This window comes from Capricornis sumatraensis, chromosome 20 (genome assembly GCF_032405125.1).
Source record: "Capricornis sumatraensis isolate serow.1 chromosome 20, serow.2, whole genome shotgun sequence".
Lineage (NCBI taxonomy): Eukaryota > Metazoa > Chordata > Mammalia > Artiodactyla > Bovidae > Capricornis > Capricornis sumatraensis.
Window position 1 is genome coordinate 16,452,297 of NC_091088.1, and position 18,800 is coordinate 16,471,096.

An 18,800-nucleotide genomic window follows, 5' to 3' on the forward strand; every position below is an offset into this window, starting at 1 on the left:
AACCAAACACAAAAGCATATATATTGCATGTTACCATTTGCACAGAGTTCAAACCCCAGCAAAATAAATCTCCTGGGAGCTGTTCATGTGAGTGTGTGTTTCTCGATTTGGAGGCTGGTTATATGGGTCAGTGTGTAAAGCTTTGAGCTATACACTTAAGATCTGCACACTTTCTCTGTGTATGTTATACGTTAAAAAGACATATCCGTATAAAACCAGTGCACCTAAGAGCAATCCTACTTTTTTTTTCCCCCACAGATTGATGGACAAAATGACTTGAAAGCCATCGAGAAAGAGAAGGCAGTGGTGGCTCTCGCACCCAAGGAAGCAAGCAAATGCCACAGAGAGGACCTAGCCAAAGCATTTTACGTAAGAACTGAGGTCATCTCTGAGGCCTGGGGCAGCGGGGTTTTCAGATTAAGAGGAAAGCAGCTCGAGGTCCTGAAAATGGCTTCACAATCCTGAACTATGACACATTGTTATCATCACTGTTAGAAAATACTCCTGCTGTTGAATGGTTCTGATTCCCCACCAGGAAGGGCACCCACATTGATGGGCATGAACCCTGGAAACCCTTCCTGGTGGCCACGATCCTCCCAGTTTTCCGTGCGTGTCTCTCTCTCTTTTCTTTAGTTTTAGTTAGAAGATAGTTACTTGACAGTGCTTTGTTGGTTTCTGCCATGTAACACCCTGAGTCAGCTATAAGTATCTCCCCTCCCTCTTGGTGAGAGACAGAGAGTGTCTCGGGGGACCCCAGGTTTCCATAGCAGCCCAGTCAGAGTTGAATCTGGGTGTTTTGACATTCAAGCTCAAACTCTTCACCACCTGCCGTTCCCACCCTTCGTGTTTTATAATTCATGGTGTTGCCAGTGACTGAAACCAGCTTCTTGCCAGTTTCTTCTGGTGAATTTGGAGTCCTGGCCAGGGCAAGACAAAAGCCAAACCGAAGACCACTTCCGTTCCATGAGGGTCCCCTGTGAGGCTGAAGGAGTTGGCTTGCTTTATGGTTTCAGTTATCTTTACTTAGCCAAACAAACATGGTGTGTGTGTGCGTGTGTCCACTCATAACCCACCACACTTTGGGAAAGCCAATAAAAGTCCACTAATGAAAGGTCACATGCCACAATTTCAAAGAAGCTGGAGGTCAGTGTTTCAGGCCAGCCTTTCCTTGAGAATACTCAAAAGCCCATCAAATTCGAGTCCCACTTGGTAGCATTTGGAGAGGGGAAGGAAATATGTTTTCCTTGCCACGACATTTCCCCCTACCTAGGAAAAAAGCGAGGTTTTCTTGCTCTATTCAAAAGAATCTAGAAATCAGTCCAGCCTTCCCATCACCTCAACCATCTGGTAGAACCTTTTTGTTTTGTTTTTGTTCTATTCATTTATTTTTGGCTTCACTGGGTCCTCATTGCAGCACCCAGGCTTAGTTGCCCGAGGCATGTGGAGTCAGCTTCCCGACCAAGGATCAAACCAGTGCCCTCTGCATTGGTAGGCGGATTCTTAACCACTAGACCGCCAGGGAAGTCCCTGGTAGAGCTATCTTATCGACCTTTTAAAGACAGTGAAGCTTTTGTTGCCACCAGGACAACAAAGTTGCCTTACATAGTTATTGACTCTTAAATTCGCTATATTTAATGTCAGTTTGTATAAACAGCTTGAAATTGTATCTGCACAAGGTATGCATGATGGACTCATGTAGCTTTTTTTGTTTCTAAGGGCGGGTCCTTTTTGTTTGTTTCGAGGCAAAATACACAACCTAAAAATTATCATCTAGCTACTTTTATGTGTACAGTTCCAAAGTGTTAAGTACATTCACGTTGTTGTTCAACCCATTTCCACAACTCTTTCCCTCTTGCAAAGCTGAAACTTCCGTGTTAGTGGTGAATAATATTCCTGTGTGTGTGTTTGTCTGTCTGTGTGTCTGTACCACATTTTCCTTATGCATTCACCCACTGATGGACACTCGGGTCACATCCACCTTTGGCTGCTGTGAATAACACTGCTACAAACATGGATAGACAGATATCTCACTAAGACTGGTTTCCAGTTCTCTTGATACATACCAGTATCAAGAAAGCAGTGGAACCACTAGTGGAACTGCCAGATTGTGTGGTGGTTCTATTTTTAATTTTTGGAGATACTTCCACATGGCAGTTGCACCATTTGACCGTCCCAGACTCATCTTCCTAAAGATGAAAATGTAAGTGTCCCTGCATCTCCAGGTGTCTATGCTATAATTGCAGACCCTGAAATGTAGACCCAAGGCTGTCTTCTCTGTAGCATCTGTAGGGCAGAAGTGCGGGTTCATTGAAAAAGAATGAGATTGTAGGTCTCCTCCTGTCTCTGCCCATTTGCTTGAGGTTTCTGAGCTGGTCCCCTCTCCTCTGTGGACAGCCCATTTTCCTTGATCATCGTGGAAGTGGCTGGCTTCTAGAGTAGGAATCCTGTGACTTGGGCTCCTTGATCTTTACCTGCCTGTCCTTCTCCCTCCAGGTAGATTTACAGAACGGGCTGTCAGAGTTCTCAGTGACGCAGCGCAGGCTGGTCCATGGCTGGAATGAGTTTGTTGCTGATAACACGGAACCTGTGTGGAAGAAATACCTCGATCAGGTGGGACCATGGCCATCATTCTGTGCATTAACCAATGTAACCCTGGGGGTGAGGAAGGGAGCTGCCGTTGATCGTGTAACTGTGGATTGAGGGTGTCCATGGACGAGTCTCAGCACATGGGACAGCTATACTGCAAAGTCAAAGAAGGCTTGCCCCTTTCAGGCTGCTCCTAGCTGAGAGATGGGCTCACTAACTACCCTGGCGGCCGCAGTCACGAATAATAGTCTTTCCATTCATAGAGGCAACCATGTGCCAGCACCACGCTGAGTAAATAAGTAAACACCAACTTACTCTTCCTCTCAATCCCTACTTTGAGATGTGGTGGTTTAGTCGCTAAGTCGTATCCAACTCTTGCAACCCCGTGGACTGTAGCCCACCAGGCTCCTCTGTCCATGGGACTTTCCAGGCAAGAACACTGGAGCAGGCTGCCATTTCCTCCTCCAGGGCATATTCCAAACCCAGGGGCCAAACCTGGGTCTCCTGCATTGTAGGCAGATTCTTTACCAACTGAGGAGAGTGAAATACAGAGAAGCTGAAATATTCCCAGGTTGTGTAGGGCTGCCAGATTTAGCCAATAAATTTACAGATGTCTGTTACATTTGGAATTCAGGTAGATAAGCAGAGGAGAGTTTTTTCGTGTATGTTCCAAATGTCGCATGGGACCTACTTGAACTTAAATTTTTTAAAAGTTCCTTGTTTCTCTGAAGTTCACATTTAACTGAGTGTCCTGTAGTTTACCTGGCAGCCAGGGTCCAGAGTCCTGTAGCGTTAGGCGTCGCTGCTGGGAAATGAAGCCAGGCAGCTGGCTCCAGAGCCCCTGGCCCTCTTAGCCTTTGCTGCTGGTGCTGAATAGCCGTTGTATCAGTCAAATGCCCGGAAGCCACGGGAAAGAAGGGGAAAAAATGGAAATAGATCCTGTTGCAAGTTCCAGTGTAGAAATCAACACCCCACCCCCCCACCCAGGACCAGCTCAGAAAGCTCCAGTTAACAGGCGGAATTTCCCAGATACCTGAAGCCGAGGTTGCCTCAGTTTCCCCTCCCTGGCTTTTGCACCCTCTCTCATCCCTGACACCCCCTTCTCAGTCAAGCTCAGGGATACCCCAGGCTTCTGCTGCCTTCCCATGGCTCATGTTTAAGGCTTCCTTGATTGGTCAGATCAGGGACCAATCACAGCCCTCCTTGTAGCATCCTCACTGTCCTTTCTCCTCCGGTCCCCACCCTGCTCATTGGTTAGTTCTCAGTGCCCCAGGGATGTGAATCATTCATTGATGTATTTTGACACCGGAAGAGGCTTCTAGGTATGCAGGTGACTCTGGCAAACCCAGAAATTTCCTGGAATGCCAGTGTTGGGAAGAGGCAGCAGAGGCTCCTGGAAGTTGAAGTTCAGGGAAGGAGGCTGACACATGGGCTGCGGGGGACCTTCTCCCTTCTGGAGCCAGGCCTTGGTCACTTCTGCCCTGGCTGCCCCTTCCACTAGGCCCTGCTCACCTGGCCTCTGCCCTGCTAACACCTCACACCCAGGGCTGTCATCCAGCCTCCAGCCAGGACCTTTCCAGGAATGAAATCTCTTCAGTTTCTAAGAGCAGGAAACATGCCTATTCATCCTAACCTCATCGGTTCAAGGATCCATTGCAGGGTGTCCCTGTGGGATTGGAAGGCAGCTCCTGACAGCTGTGTTTTCTAGCCCTCGACAAGCACAGGAAGTCCATGTGGCCTCACTTATTAATTCTTCGTGTTCATTGAGCACTTGCTCCATGCCAGATGCTGTGGTTCTCCTGTCTGTCTCCTCCAGGGACAGGGAGCTCACCACTTCACAAGGCGGTCCTGCTTCTCTGTCTCAAGACTCACCACTAGGAATTCTGCCTTAGCATGGCCCCAAATCCCTGCCCCGGAGTCACGAAGCAGAGGTAGATTAGAGTCAGGCTGCCGGGTTTGATCCTACTTTCCAGCCTTGTGACTTTGAGCCTGCCACCAATCTGCCTTGAGCCTCAATTGTCCCCATCTAGGAAATGGGACTGGTAAGTCCCTCCTGTTCTGAATTTTACTTAAGAGGAAGCCAAGCCTGTATTACATGCTTAATAAAGGTTGCCCCCAGCCCCAGTGTCTGCCAGCTAGCCTTGGTTCGAGCATAACTGTTAAGAGCACAGGTTTTGGAGCTGCCTGATCTAAAAGAATCCTCGGCAGTTCAGTTTCTTTCAGAAACTTGGGTTGGTCATTTATCGTTAAGCAGGACTACTTAACAGTACCTGTGTCACGGGGTTGTGAAAGTGAAAGTCACTCAGTCGGCTCCGACTCTTTGCGACCCCATGGTCTATACAGTCCGTGGAATTCTCCAGGCCAGAATACTGGAGTGGGTAGCCTTTCCCTTCTCCAGGGGATCTTCCCAACCCAGGATCGAACCCAGGTCTCCCGCATTGCAGGCGGATTCTTTACCAGCTGAGCCACAAGTGTCATGGGGTTGGGAGGAGCCAGTAAAATGTTGCAGTAAAGTGCTAAGCACAGGGCATGGCTTGGAAGAGGTGCTCGGGAAATGCTTCTTTTTGGGCTGTTACTGTTTATTGTAATGGACGTCTCTGGTGACCATCCCTTCCCCACATAGTAAGGTTTCAGCAGACCGCTTTCTGCCTGTCCTGCTTTATGTGTGGGCTTAAAAGGGGCCCCATCAGAGCCGGGAGGGTCTCATTATCCATAGCCAGGGTGGCACTATTGGCCCGTGGTGGGATCTCTGCACTGGGCCTGACACCTGCATGCTGTGTCTCATGGGGACTCACCTGTGTCAGATGGAGAAAGGCAGGTGTTTGGCATGGTCTCCAGGAGGGGCGGAGGGAGGCTGGTGGTGTCCGCGCTGGTCTGGAGGGCTGCTCGGGTCCAGCCACAGGGTAGGGGACGAGGTTCTGGGCTTGGGATTAGAGTTCAAGGTGAGGCCAGTGCCTGGTCCCAGCTGTTCAGAGTGGCCCCAGCCAGGACTGAGGACCTCAGAGCTAACCCTGAGCCCGTGGCTGGACAGCCCTTGTGCAGACACAGGCCTGCTGCCCTTGGGGAAGTTTCCCATCAATCTTTGCCAGGGCTGGGCTGGGACACTGGGGTCATCATACTTTCACAAAGCTGGCATGCCTGGGGGCCCCAGTGCTCCAGTCTAAGACCCTTTAGTGGGAGTCAACCCCCAGAGACCTACTGGAGAGCTTCCCACAAAATCCTGAAACCTGCATCAGAGTTTCTGAGATGGACCTGTTGTGAATGGAGCACACAGGAAGCTGGCCCTGAGGGGCAGGTTCTGACCTGGAGCAGTGAGGAGGCGTGGCGAGGCGAGACCAAGAGCTGGAAGGCAGGGCCAGGGCTGGTGTCTTGGTGACAGGGACACTGTCGAGATGACCCCAGGACGCCGGCGTCGGGTGGACCACAGTGGTGGGCCTTCAGGCGGAGGAGAACCACCGGGTGGGGACAGTCCTCCCCTCCTGGCCCTCAGGTCACTGCAGGGCCAGCCTGGAAGCCAGGCTCTGGGTGCGCCACTCCACTAGAGCAAGCCCGGTCTCTGATGTCCATGAGCCTAGACAAGATCCCACCGCCCTGTTTTTCAGTTCAAGAACCCTCTGATCCTGCTGCTCCTGGCCTCTGCCTTGGTGAGCATCCTCACAAAGAAGTATGAGGACGCCATCAGCATCGCCGTGGTGAGTGCACCCCATGGGAGGTGGGGGACAGTGCCCCCTCCCCCCCACCCCAATCCCAGACCTGGCTGCCGAGGTCCTGCTGAGTCTGTTTATCTTTGTTATGCAAGGAGAAAAAAACAGGCTGTAAGAAGAAGAAAAGAAGTAGAAAACACAGCATAGAGAAAGGACAGGAAGTGTCCATGTTCTTCCTCACGAAGAGCTGACTCATTGGAAAAGACCCTGATTCTGGGAAAGACTGAGGGCAGGAGGAGAAGGGGCAGCTGCTAGCCTGTGAGGCTGTTTGAATACAAGTGAAATGAAATGGATTCGATTTCTCGGGTGAAGTCAGCACCACAGTCTGAAAGCATCAGTTTGTCAGCGCTCAGGCTTCTTTATGCTCCCCAGCTCTCACATCCATACACGACTACTGGAAAAACCATAGCTGTATCTGGTTCCAAAATGTTTTTGTTTCCCTGAAAGGAACCCGTGTACTCATTAAACAGTCATTCCCCTCCCCCCGACCAGCCCCTGGAAACCACCATCTGCTTTCTGTGTGTCCGGATTTACCTATCCTGGGTCGTTCTTATAAACAGAATCCTGCGCTGTGTGACCTTTTGTATGTGGCTCTTATATGTGACCTTTTGTTTGATGACTTTCATTCCTGCTTCCTTCTATCTGTCAAGCGCTGTCTTTTGAAATACAAAACCAGATTCCTTCCATGTGGTGGAATTCAGTGTTTCTGTTGGAGAGCCTGAGGCTAGGTCCACATCTTCTGATGTGAAATCATGTTTATTAGAAGCTGTGTTGCTCTTTGTTCAGTCTCTAATTTGTGTCTGACTCTTTGTGATCTGTGGACGGCAGCCCACCAGGCTCCTCTGTCCTTCACTGTCTCCTGGAATTTGCTCAAATTCATGCCCATTGAGTCAGTGATGCTATCTAACCATCTCATCCTCTGTCAGCCCCTTCTCCTGCCCTCAATCTTTTCCAGCATCAGGGTCTTTTCCAACGAGTCGGCTCTTCATGTCAGGTGGCCAGTTATTAAATGCTGGTGAGATATAAATGATCGTATCTATACTGTATCATTCTGTGTTACAAGCGTATCTATGCCAAAAACTCTAGGAAGATAACCCCCAAATGTGAACCTGCGGAGGCGGAATTGGGAGTGCTTTTTCGGCTCCTCTGTTTTCTAAATCTCTGCACAGTGCTCTATTTTGCAAGGAAAAAGGAAATACATTTTGGAAGACAGTGTTCTCCCCTGGATCGCTTACCTGCCCATTGGCAATGGGTGTTAACGTGCCCTCCGTTTGCCCCCTAGGCTGTGCTCATCGTGGTCACCGTCGCCTTCATCCAGGTGTGTATATGTGCCCTGAGTTCCCAGGCGGGGTCACCTGGGCTGATGGGAGCTCTAGGGGGGGGCCCCAGCCCCTCCAACCCGTCATAAACACAGTGTTTCGTGTGCTTCTGGCCAGGAGTACAGGTCGGAGAAATCTCTGGAAGAGCTGACAAAGCTGGTTCCTCCCGAATGCAACTGGTAAGTCGGAGACCTTCCACCCACCCGACCCCGGGACTTTGTGGTTCATCAGAGGAGTCACTGGGCCGGCGAGTCTGGCAAAACTTTGGCCACATTTATGTCCTCTGTCGTGTGATATGGGAGAACCATGTCTTCCCGGGGCTTAGCAAGCCTGATCCCGGCCCCGCCAGCAGATTGCTGTGTGTTCCTGGGCATGTCGTTCAGTCTCTCTGGGCCTCCGCTCTGTCACTGGTGTCTAATCAGAGTGCTCAGCCTGGGGGCTGTGGATGACAGGGCTTTGGGAAGAGGGTGGGCCATGAAACCTGTGATGAAGTGTGCAAAATTGTGTGCATTTTCCCTAGAAGGCATTTGACATTTTTCCTGAGGCTCAGAAGAAGCTGAGGTGGGGGCAGCGGGGGTGGGGGGGGGAGGGCTTTAATAATAAGCTGAGGCCTCAGAACTCTGATTGAAGCGGGTGGACAGTTCAGTGATAAACCCTGGCCATTTGCTCAGCTGCCCGCCAGCCCCTTTCCTACCTGAACATTGCTGCTTTGCATTTTGTTATCACATCACCCTCCCCAAAGATGTTTAAAAAGGAAAGACAAGAATGTCTCCCCTTACCTCCTGGGCCTGTCTGCTTAGCTCAATGCTGTGCAAAGGGACTTTCTGGAAGATTCCATCATATGCGCTGCCCGGGACAGCGTTACTAATCACATATGGCTGTTGAGGACTTCACCCAAGGAACTGAATTCTTCATTTTGTTTAAGCTGAACTCAAGCAGCCTCACAGGCTAGTGGCTGCCATCACAGATGGCTCAGCTTAGAGGGTTTGCAGGGGCTGCTGCCCTTGGTAAAGGAAATGGCAGAGGCAGAAGTGAGAATGTTGTAGCCCTGCTGTTGTGTGTGTGTGTGTGTGTTTCAATTTAATTTTTAGTGTGTCAGCAATCCCCAACCAGTTAGTCTCCTTGTAAACATGAAACCACTTTGGAAAAGGCCCAGGTCTTCTCCCTCACCCTTCCTGGCATCAGCTGAGGTTGTATTAAGTCATGTGTCTTTCCCAAATACACACTGCCACTCATGAGAAAGTCACTGCTGGCATCCCATGATCCAAGGTACTTTGGAAGGATTTCAACAGATTGTAACTCTCTTTTATCCAAAGGATAAGCTGGGAGAAAGAACCTTAACATATATTTGCATACAGATGGCATAACTGAGCATAGAGCTGGAGGATAGAAAGACCTAGTGCGAAGTCCCTCCTCTCAAGGAGTCAGCAAGTGAAGAGTATGTGTGTGAGAGAGAGAGAGATACAAGGCAGAGAATAATGAGTAACAAAGTAGAGACCAAAAGAGCATGCTGAGAAAGCACGAGAGGCATGAGTCAATTCTAGAAGATTCTTTTGGGGGGCAGTAAAAATGTCTGGGCTTAATAATGGGATGAACAAGGTGTCAGAAACCCAGATGTGTGATGTGTGACGTAATCCTAAAAGCAGACAGAAGCATCCATGATTTATGGGGTTTGATGAGCTGATCTTAAGTTTAAATATCAAGTCTTGGCCTTTCAGGCAAATAGTATGCATTATTGATGTCCCTGGGAGTTGCTTCTGAAAGACAATTTTATTTTCAAGAGCTGCAGAGGCAGGCAACCTGGGAGAGTTGAAAGAGCAGTGAAGGGACACAGCCTCCCTCCCCAAGCCCCTGAGACCCACGTCAGGAGAAGCATCTGCCCCGCAGACCCTTTCTGCTTACCTCCATCCTTTGTGCGTTCATTAAATATTTACAAAGCACCCACTGTGTGCAGGGCGATGTCCCAGGTGAAGAGACAGGAAAGCCCTGGCCTTTGGACCTCTCACACTCCTAACAGAGGAGACAGATAATGAAGTGAAGGAATGAAATGATTTTGGAATGAGGCAGGTGCATTAAAGCCAAAAAGACTGAAGGCCAAAGCCACACAACAATTAAAGAGAACCTCGTGGAGATGCAGTGACTGGTGGAGGTGTGGGAACAATCTTGAATATCTGGCTGGCAGGTTACTCTGCTCTGACATTTAAGGTGGAGCTGACCTTTAAGTTGAGGCCTGATAAATGGCAGGGGCCAGCCATGGGAAGAGTCGAGAGAAGAGCAGATGTATATCTGATGGGTGCTCTCAGCTATAAAACCCAGAAAATTTAGCTGCACAAACTGCAAGGAAACTGTGTTGTCTTTATGGCAAGGGGTCTGAGGGGAGGGACCAGTGGGGTTAGTTAATTCAAGATGGCACCAAGGACCTGGTCCTTGTATTTCTTTACTCTGCCATCTCAGCTTGCTGGCTTTGTTCTCATACTGGATTCCCTCATGGCCCCAGGATGGCTGCCACAGCTCTAGACATCACAACCAGACATGATAAAGATGAAAAAGTCCAACAGAAGAGACCATGTGTGTGTGTAAAGAATGAGAAAACCTTTCTCTTGAGCCCCTGCCAAATACCACTCCTGTCTCTTAGGCCAGTGTTGTAGATCATGCCTGTGTCTACGTCAGTCATGGGCAGGGGATGGGATCACCCTGACCTTCTCAATCTGTCAGGACCCACCCCCTGGAGCACTCTGCTGTGGGGAGAAAGGCAGGTACCTGGATAACTGCATTCTGTTAACAGGGAAGAGGGGAGTGTCTGCGCCACCATTCAAGATCCACAAAGACCTTGAGACTGGAAAGAGCTGGGTGTATTCAAGGGGGTGCGTGGCAGGAGTAGGGTGTCTGGGTCTAACTCCCAGGTTCCTGGAGAGGGTTTGGAGCAGGAGGAAGTTGTGATCTCATTTTGTGCTTTAAGAACTCTCTGGCTGCTACAGGAAGGAGGACCAGGGAGGGGCACCGGTCCAGCCAGGGGGCTTCTGCCATGTTGGGTAAGGAACAGCGTGTCGTGGGTTCCAGTGGGAGCCCGTACACAGAAGCATGTCTGTGTCTAACAGCAAACAGCCGTGAAGAGTGGTCCCAGGCCTCGGGGGGTGAGGGTGGGGGTTGCTCCCTGGCTTCTTGGGCATTTAAGATGCTCCTCCTGGCTTTAACAAGGTTCTGCTGTCCCTGAGGTTGGAGCCGGGCTCTGCACACCAGAGCGCTGTGTTCTCCAAGGACAGAAGCACTGCCAGCTGCCAGCTTTGTTAAGGAACCACTTCTCTAGACCTGCAGAAGCTTCCAGAGGCCGTGTGGTCCCGCCTTGTTTCCAAGCAGGGTGAACAGTAGTCACCCCACTTTTCAAATGAAGTCCGAGTTCTCCCAGGAGCCAAGCTCTTTCCCAAGAGTCTTTTAGGACATGTGAATTTTAAAAATAGTAAAACCATTAAAGCACAAGCGTTTGTCCACGTTGGAAAGAGAAAATGTATTTCTGTAACCTTTGCTCAAGTTTATCAAAGTGCCTAAAATTGAAATGTCAACATGGATGCGTTTGCTTTTTCCCATTTAAAACGCAGCATAAGAGAAGGAAAGCTTCAGCACCTGCTCGCCCGAGACCTGGTACCTGGAGACATCGTGTCTCTCTCCATCGGAGACCGCGTCCCTGCCGACATCCGTCTCACAGAGGTGAGGGGCCCAGACCCCTGTCCAGGGGCCGTGCAGACACTTGGCTTCTCAGAGGCAGGCATTCTCTCCTTCTTGCACACACATGCACACAGACATAGGCATGTGTGCACACAAGCAGAAAGTTAGCGAGCAAGCTAATTTTAAGCACGAAGCTCCTCCGATGGCGTTTTATAAATCATGTATTCTCGTGTACGTATAAGCCTAACACGTTCCGGTTATATGCTTTCCTAGCTTGTAGCCCACTGCAGTAGAGAAATGAACTACAGTGGGGCCGAGGAATGAGGGAGAAGTTGCCTCTAGAAACAACCACGCTGTTGGCAGACAGAAGCGCTGTCAGAATGCTTAATCTCAAGGATGAGAACAACCAGTCCAGCCGTAGAAAGTAGCACAAGCCTTTGTTAAGAGCGCAGTTTGGGACATTGGGTGTGGGGCTTCGTCCCCAGCCTTTGTGGGTCTCAGGGTGTCACGACCTCACAGAACATTCCCTGAGGCTCTCGAAGATGATCCTGAATCCTCAAGAAAAGGAAGAAAAAAAAAAAGAAAAGGTGAAGTCAGGTTCAGAGAGATCCGTTGATGTGAGTAACCTATTTTATGGTCCCTGCCAAGAAGGTTTAAGGATTGTTCAAAGCTTTTAGTGATAAAGGATTAAGCCCAGGTTATCAGCCTGATTTATTTATTTAAGGAGGATGTGTTCTCTGGGTCAATAGCAGGCTGTTGGAAGGGTGGCCTGGAGAGAGGTGGGGAGTGGAGGGGGACAAAAGAGACTGGGAGCCAGCCTCCGGGACCTGCATTTACAGCACCCTGAGCCTGTCTTTGGAGGCGAGGCGGGGGCCAGAGGGCACCTGGGCTTTCCAGCTCCTCTGCCCCCATTTTCAGATCCCCAGGCAGGGCACAGCAAGTGTACCCCACAGCAGGGTGAATTCCTCTCCGTCTGCTTCTCCCCACACGAGCATCCGGCCTCCGAGTCCAGGGCGTGTGGTTCCCAGTCAAGGAGCCGCTGTCCAGTGGCCAAGCCCCACCTGCAGAGAAAGCTGGGGAAACCAGTCTGACATTGTCCATGCCTCCCTAGGGATGGGCCCTGCCCTGCAACGTGGAGGAGTCCCCAGGTACAGGGCCAGGGTGGTGTCCACATACTGGGAAGCTGATAAACAGGACGCATTTATACTATGGACCTATAGGAAGGCAGAGCGCTGAAGTGGTTACTGCCCTGGGGCTGGGCATTAGCCACGTCCTATCCTTCAGAAGCTGTGTGACCTTGAGGAAGTAGCTTAACCTCTCTGCGCCTCAGCTTCCTCATCTGTCAGAGGGGTTAATGTTCATTCCCACCTCGAGGGGTTCTCATGATGCCGAACTGAGCTAAGACCATCAGCCTGCTTGTACAGCCCCCGAGGTGGGGACAGAGTCCCGAATATCAGCCATTGATTTAACTGTTTGTCATCACCAAGCTCGACAAGAGTTCCTTGAAAGAATTTTTTAAACGCCAAATAACTCCCCTCCTACTTCAACTGGTTTTCTTCCTGCCCTGCTTCTATCAGATTCTATGGTATCTGGTCGTTGCCAGCACGAGGACTTTTTCAAGGCTATCGGCCGCCAACACTCTGCCGATTTTCTCTCTGGCCCTTTTGCAGATCGGTAGATTTGTTTACTCATAGTAGAGTTGTGTTTTTTTTAATAATTTTTTTCGTTCGGCTGTGCTGGTCTTCCTTGCTGCCTGTGGGCTTTCTCCAGTTGTGGCGAGCAGGGACTCCTCTCCAGTTTCGGTGCAGGGTCTTCTCATCGCAGCGGCTTCTCTTGTTGCGGAAGCTCTCTTGAGCTCTAGAGTGTCTGGACTTCAGGAATTGCCGCATGTGGGCTCAGGAGTTGCAGCTCCCGGGCTTGAGAGCACAGGCTCAGCAGTTGTGGCCCAGGGGCTTCCTTGCTCCGAGGCATCGAAGCAGCCCCCTGGGTTGTCCAAGGGTCAACCGTGTGTAACAATCAGATCGGCACTAGCCACTGTGTAAAAACCGCCTTGCTTCATCTGCCAGTGACCTTAAGAGGACAGTGCTCTCCTTTTACAGTGAGGACACAGAAGCCTGGAGGGCTGAGCTCACACAGTCAGTGGGGCAGAGGGGATTTGAACCTGGGCCACCTGGCTCCGGAGCCCAGACTCCAGGCCCTGTGTCGATGCAAATAATCGCTAATAAGAACGGAGCACATGAGCCAAACTGAGGACTGTAGCCCAGGAGACAGGCTCGCCATAGCCTGGACAGACTGCTCCGGAGAAGCATAGTTTTCAGCGCTGTTTGTATCCTGTCACAACAAACAAAAAGAAATTCCATCAAACATGGCAGGGGTACATTCCTTCAAGGTCACCAAAAGGACAGATTAGCACGTACATAGTGAAAGGCATGACCTTGGCATCTGGGAAGAGAGCCTTATCGCGGAAGGAGTCCTGGCTTGGAGGCGTTCACCCCTATCTTCAGGGTGAGCGCTCTTTGCTTCTGGGTAACGTGTCCTTTCCTTTGATGATGAAAGCAGGTGTCCCATGCACGGTGCACACAGGCTGTGCTGGTGACCATACAATCCAAGCCAAGTCATAAATGCCAGACCAGCTTCCCCAGCCTCCGCCACCTCTTTCCCGATAGCCAGCACTCCGGACTTTCTTCCTGGCTCTCCTGATCTCCCTCCAGGTTTCCTCAGTGTATCAAGTGTCTAGAGCTGCTGAGCAAACTATTACATACTTACGAAGATCATGGCATCCGGTCCCATCACTTCATGGGAAATAGATGGGGAAACAGTGGAAACAGCATCAGACTTTATTTTTGGGGGCTCCAAAATCACTGCAGATGGTGATTGCAGCCAAGAAATTAAAAGACGCTTACTCCTTGGAAGAAAGGTTATGACCAACCTAGATAGCATATTCAAAAGCAGAGACATTACTTTGCCGACTAAGGTCCATCTAGTCAAGGCTATGGTTTTTCCTGTGGTCATGTATGGATGTGAGAGTTGGACTGTGAAGAAGGCTGAGCGCCGAAGAATTGATGCTTTTGAACTGTGGTGTTGGAGAAGACTCTTGAGAGTCCCTTGGACTGCAAGGAGATCCAACCAGTCCATTCTGAAGGAGATCAGCCCTGGGATTTCTTTGGAAGGAGTGATGCTAAAGCTGAAACTCCAATACTTGGCCACCTCATGGGAAGAGTTGACTCATTGGAAAAGACTCTGATGCTGGGAGGGATTGGGGGCAGGAGGAGAAGGGGATGACAGAGGATGAGATGGCATCACGGACTCAATGGATGTGAGTCTGAGTGAACTCTGGGAGTTGGTGATGGACAGGGAGGCCTGGCATGCTGCGATTTATGGGGTCGCAAAGAGTCGGACACGACTGAGCGACTGAACTGAACTGAGGGGCATAAACAACACAAGTGTATTATTATCTTGCAGTCTGGAGGTCAGACTCAAACTCAGTTTCACTGGGTGGAAATCAAGGCGCTGGCAGGACTGTGTTCCCCATTCCCAAGCTTCAGGGGAAAATTGGCTCCCTTGCATTTTTCAGCTTCCAGGGTCGCCCGCATTTCTTGCCTTGTGCCCCGAATCGCTCTAAGCACTGCTTCTGCCTTTGTATTCCCTTCTCTCAGACACCGCTCTGATTCCCCTCTCATAAGGACCCTTTTTAAAATCAGTTGATCTCTTTTTTCTCTTTTAATTAATTAATTTGGCTGCCCCGGGTCTTAGTGGTAGCATGAGGAACCTTTTAGCTGTGCCATGTGGGATCTAGTTAACTAACCAGGGATCGGCCCTGGGCCCCTGCATTGGAAGCGTGGAGTCCTGACCCCTGGATGTAATGACATTTAGGGGCCCCCAGGATCTTCCAAGCTAATCTCCCCATGGCAAACCCATCCGTTTAATCACACCCGCACAGTCTCTTTTGCTGCTAAGACAACACTTTCACAAATTCCAAGGATTAGGACTTGGGTGTCTTCAGGGATTGGAGGGTAGGGGGCTACTATTCAACCCACCACCCTCAAAGCCCTTCTCTAAGCCTCTCCTCCTTCCCTGCCTGCCTGAGGGCACCCCTCCCAAATCCCCATCAGTCAGTCAGTCAAATATTTCCTGAGCACTACTACAGGACCTGTGCTGTGCTGAGGAGGCAGTGAGAAACAGACAAGACCTCTGCTTTTATAGCCTGGAGTGATAGACCACATCTACCACAGGGGAGCTTGTGGGAAAAGCCCGGGGGATTCTGGACTTCCCAAACAGGACAGACTTGACTGGCCTACTGCAGTCACAGAGCGCTTCCTAGAAGCCATGCCTTTTGAGCCCGTCTGGAATGGACGTGAATCAGCTGTTCTAGGCAGAGGAGACCCAAGCCGTGTGCTCAGCCCTGACTTGGAAGCCAGATGCATTGCTGCTTTCAGCTGCCCGCAATGCATCTTCACACAGGAGGGCCATTCCTGCCATCTGGAACCTACTTCCCACCAGCAGGACTTAGCTGTTCTCGTTCCTGAGGTCTCAGCCCCTACCCGTCCCCTCCCCACCGGCCTCCCTGATCCCTCTCCTGAGGCGTCACCTCCCCTCCCTCCCCCAACCCTGGATTCCTGCTGTTCATTCCAGTGCCACTTGGCTTTCCTGTTTATTGCTCAGTTCAGTTCAGTTCAGTCACTCAGTCGTGTCCGACTCTGCGACCCCATGGACTGCAGCACACCAGGCCTCCTTGTCCATCACCAACTCCCAGATTTTACTCAAACTCATGTCCATTGAGTCAGTGATGCCATCCAACCATCTCATCCTCTGTCGTCCCCTTCTCCTCCTGCCTAATCATTCCTAGCATCAGGGTCTTTTCAAATGAGTCAGCTCTTCGCCTCAGGTGGCCAAAGTATTGGAGTTTCAGCTTCGACATCAGTCCTTCCAATGGACATTCAGGACTGATTTCCTTCAGAATGGACTGGTTGGATCTCCTTGCATTCCAAAGGACTCTCAAGAGTCTTCTCCAACACCACAGTTCGAAAGCATCAATTCTTCGGTGCTCAGCTTTCTTTATAGTCCAACTCTCACATCCATATATGACCACTGGAAAAACCATAGCCTTGACTAGACAGACATTTATTGGCAAAGGTCCCTCCACAAAGGCAGGGAGTTTGTCTGTCTTGGTCATTACTGGATTCCCAGGGTCCAGAAGAAGGCTTGGCCCTTGGCAGGAGATAGATGGGCAGATAGCCACCTCCATTCCAGCATATCCAAACCCACACCCACCTCCCCACCTACATCCTCACCCCTTCCCAGTCCCCTAACCCCCATTGTTCCTGTTTCCCAGCCAGCTGTCTTCAATCTGTCTCTTCTTTCCTCTTTTTAAGGAAAAAACAGACTTTATTTCTTAAAGCCTTTTTCTTTTTTTGACCACGCCACGCAGCTTATGGGATCTTAGTTCCCCGACCATCACCATGACCCATCCCTGCTGATGCTGACCTTGATCAGCTGGCTGAGGTCTGTTTTCTCACATTTTAATGTGTCACCAACTAATAGGGTGCAGATGACACCACCCTATGGCAGAAAGCGTAGAAGAACTGAAGAGCATCTTGATGAAAGTGAAAGAGGAGAGTGAAAAAGTTGGCTTAAAACTCAGCAGGAAACTAAGATCATGGCATCTGGTCCTATCGCTTTATGGCAAATAGATGGGGAAACAGTGGAAACAGTGAGAGACTTCATTTTGGGGGGCTCCAAAATCACTGCAGATGGTGACTGCAGCCATGAAATCAAAAGACACTTACTCCTTGGAAGGAAAATTATGACCAACCTAGACAGCATATTAAAAAGCAGAGACATGACTTTGCCAACAAAGGTCCATCTAGCCAAAGCTATGGTTTTTCCATTGGTCATGTATGTATGTGAGAGTTGGACTATAAAGAAAGCTGAGCACTGAAGAATTGATGCTTTTGAACTGTGGTGTTGGAGAAGACTCTTGAGAGTCCCTTGGACTGCAAGGAGATCCAACCAGTCAATCCTGAAGGAAATCAGTCCTGGGTGTTCATTGGAAGGACTGATGCTGAAGCTGAAACTCCAATACTTGGCCACCTCATGTGAAGAGTTGACTCATTGGAAAAGACTCTGATGCTGGGCAGGATTGGGGGCAGGAGGAGAAGGGGATGACAGAGGATGACATAGTTGGAGGACTCAATGGACATGAGTTTGAGTAAACTTCGGGAGATGGTGATGGACAGGGAAGCCTGGCATGCTGCAGTCCATGGAGTAGCAAAGAGTCGGACATGACTGAACAACTGAACTAATTAATAGGGGTTCTTTCTGTGAAAGATCCTCATGTTTGGGCAACCACTGCTGTCACTCCAGCTGGAAAGTGCCCCCATCTTATCAACCCAACAGGCCCTCAGAGGGTCCTCCTCTGAGGCTCTGTGTTCACGGGGCTCATCCTGCCATAGGAGGAAGCTGCAGTGGCCCCACACCATGTGGATCAAGACTGAACTCTGCACTCTGACTGTTCACAGTCTAGCCTGCCCCATCGCCCCGTCCCAGACCTTACGAGAGAATGGATGCCTGAGTGAAGAGAATGCAGCTGAATCCATCTCCGACATGACCTAGGCTGTGGGGCCCCGGGCAAGTTTCTGAAGCTCTCAGAGCCTCAGTTTTCTCATCTGTAGAGTGGGGATCAGAGCAGCATCTTTTCCATGGCATCATCGTGAATGTTTCATGAGAAAAATACACTCAGCAAATGTGTGTTGGCATTAGCATACTATCAACGATGCTTACTATTCTCTTAGTTTCTCTTGCACTCTAATTTAGCATCATCCTCCATTTGTTTCAAGAGTTTGATTTCCAAAGTTCTTGAAAAAAGAACCTGACTTAAAAGTCTTGTTGACTCGGCCGATTGAAAAACTGGGTGAGCAGGTTATATTCTAATTGATCTTTCTTTAAACAGCAAAAACCAAACTTAAAATAAGCAAATTTTGTGAGCCTCGGTGTGTTTGAAGGGGTTAGTGTTGGAACAAGAGGAGATGTAGTGACCTTCTAGCCCAGTGTCTCCCAACACTTGCCCCACAGGGTGGTGCACACACTGCAGCCCCTACGTGGAGAGTATCAGCATCCATTTGCATAGTTAAGACCCTGAGAAGTCCTGCAGTAAAGAGAACCAGTTCACTGGGTTTACCCCCATATTCCCCAAACTGTTTTTCACCATGGAACCCACTTTCCACAGAGCAGCAATTAACTTCCTGTGAAGGAGGGTTCCCCAAGACACAAGTGGGAAAGTGATGTTCTAACTCGTGACTCATCCATTTTATACCTGGGAAAACTAAAGCTCCCCAAATCACAATTATGTGAATGTGATTTTGTAAACATAAGAAGTCTCTAACTCTCGTGGGTCCACTAGGAAAGCAGAATGGAGGCACAGGGGGCTCTTGGACCTGCAGTCAGCCTTCGCATAGTCTGGTACAAGTGTAAAGACTAGAATTAAAAACAGAACAAAGAGCAACTTCCCCAGGAGTCCAGTGGTTAAAAC

At 49.8% G+C, this 18,800-nt stretch overlaps 1 protein-coding gene across 1 annotated transcript in view; it reads left to right on the forward strand.

Annotated features, from left to right (window-relative positions):
• The first annotated feature begins 2,577 nt into the window (after positions 1-2,577).
• ATP2C2 (ATPase secretory pathway Ca2+ transporting 2) overlaps positions 2,578-18,800 on the forward strand; it is a 53,757-nt gene continuing 37,534 nt past the window's right edge. Inside the window, exons 1-4 of the mRNA XM_068992457.1 lie at positions 2,578-2,610; positions 6,189-6,278; positions 7,573-7,608; positions 11,206-11,314. Coding sequence (XP_068848558.1) covers positions 6,253-6,278; positions 7,573-7,608; positions 11,206-11,314 — 171 coding nt within the window. The 5' untranslated portion in view covers positions 2,578-2,610; positions 6,189-6,252. The remainder of the gene's footprint in view (positions 2,611-6,188; positions 6,279-7,572; positions 7,609-11,205; positions 11,315-18,800) is intronic.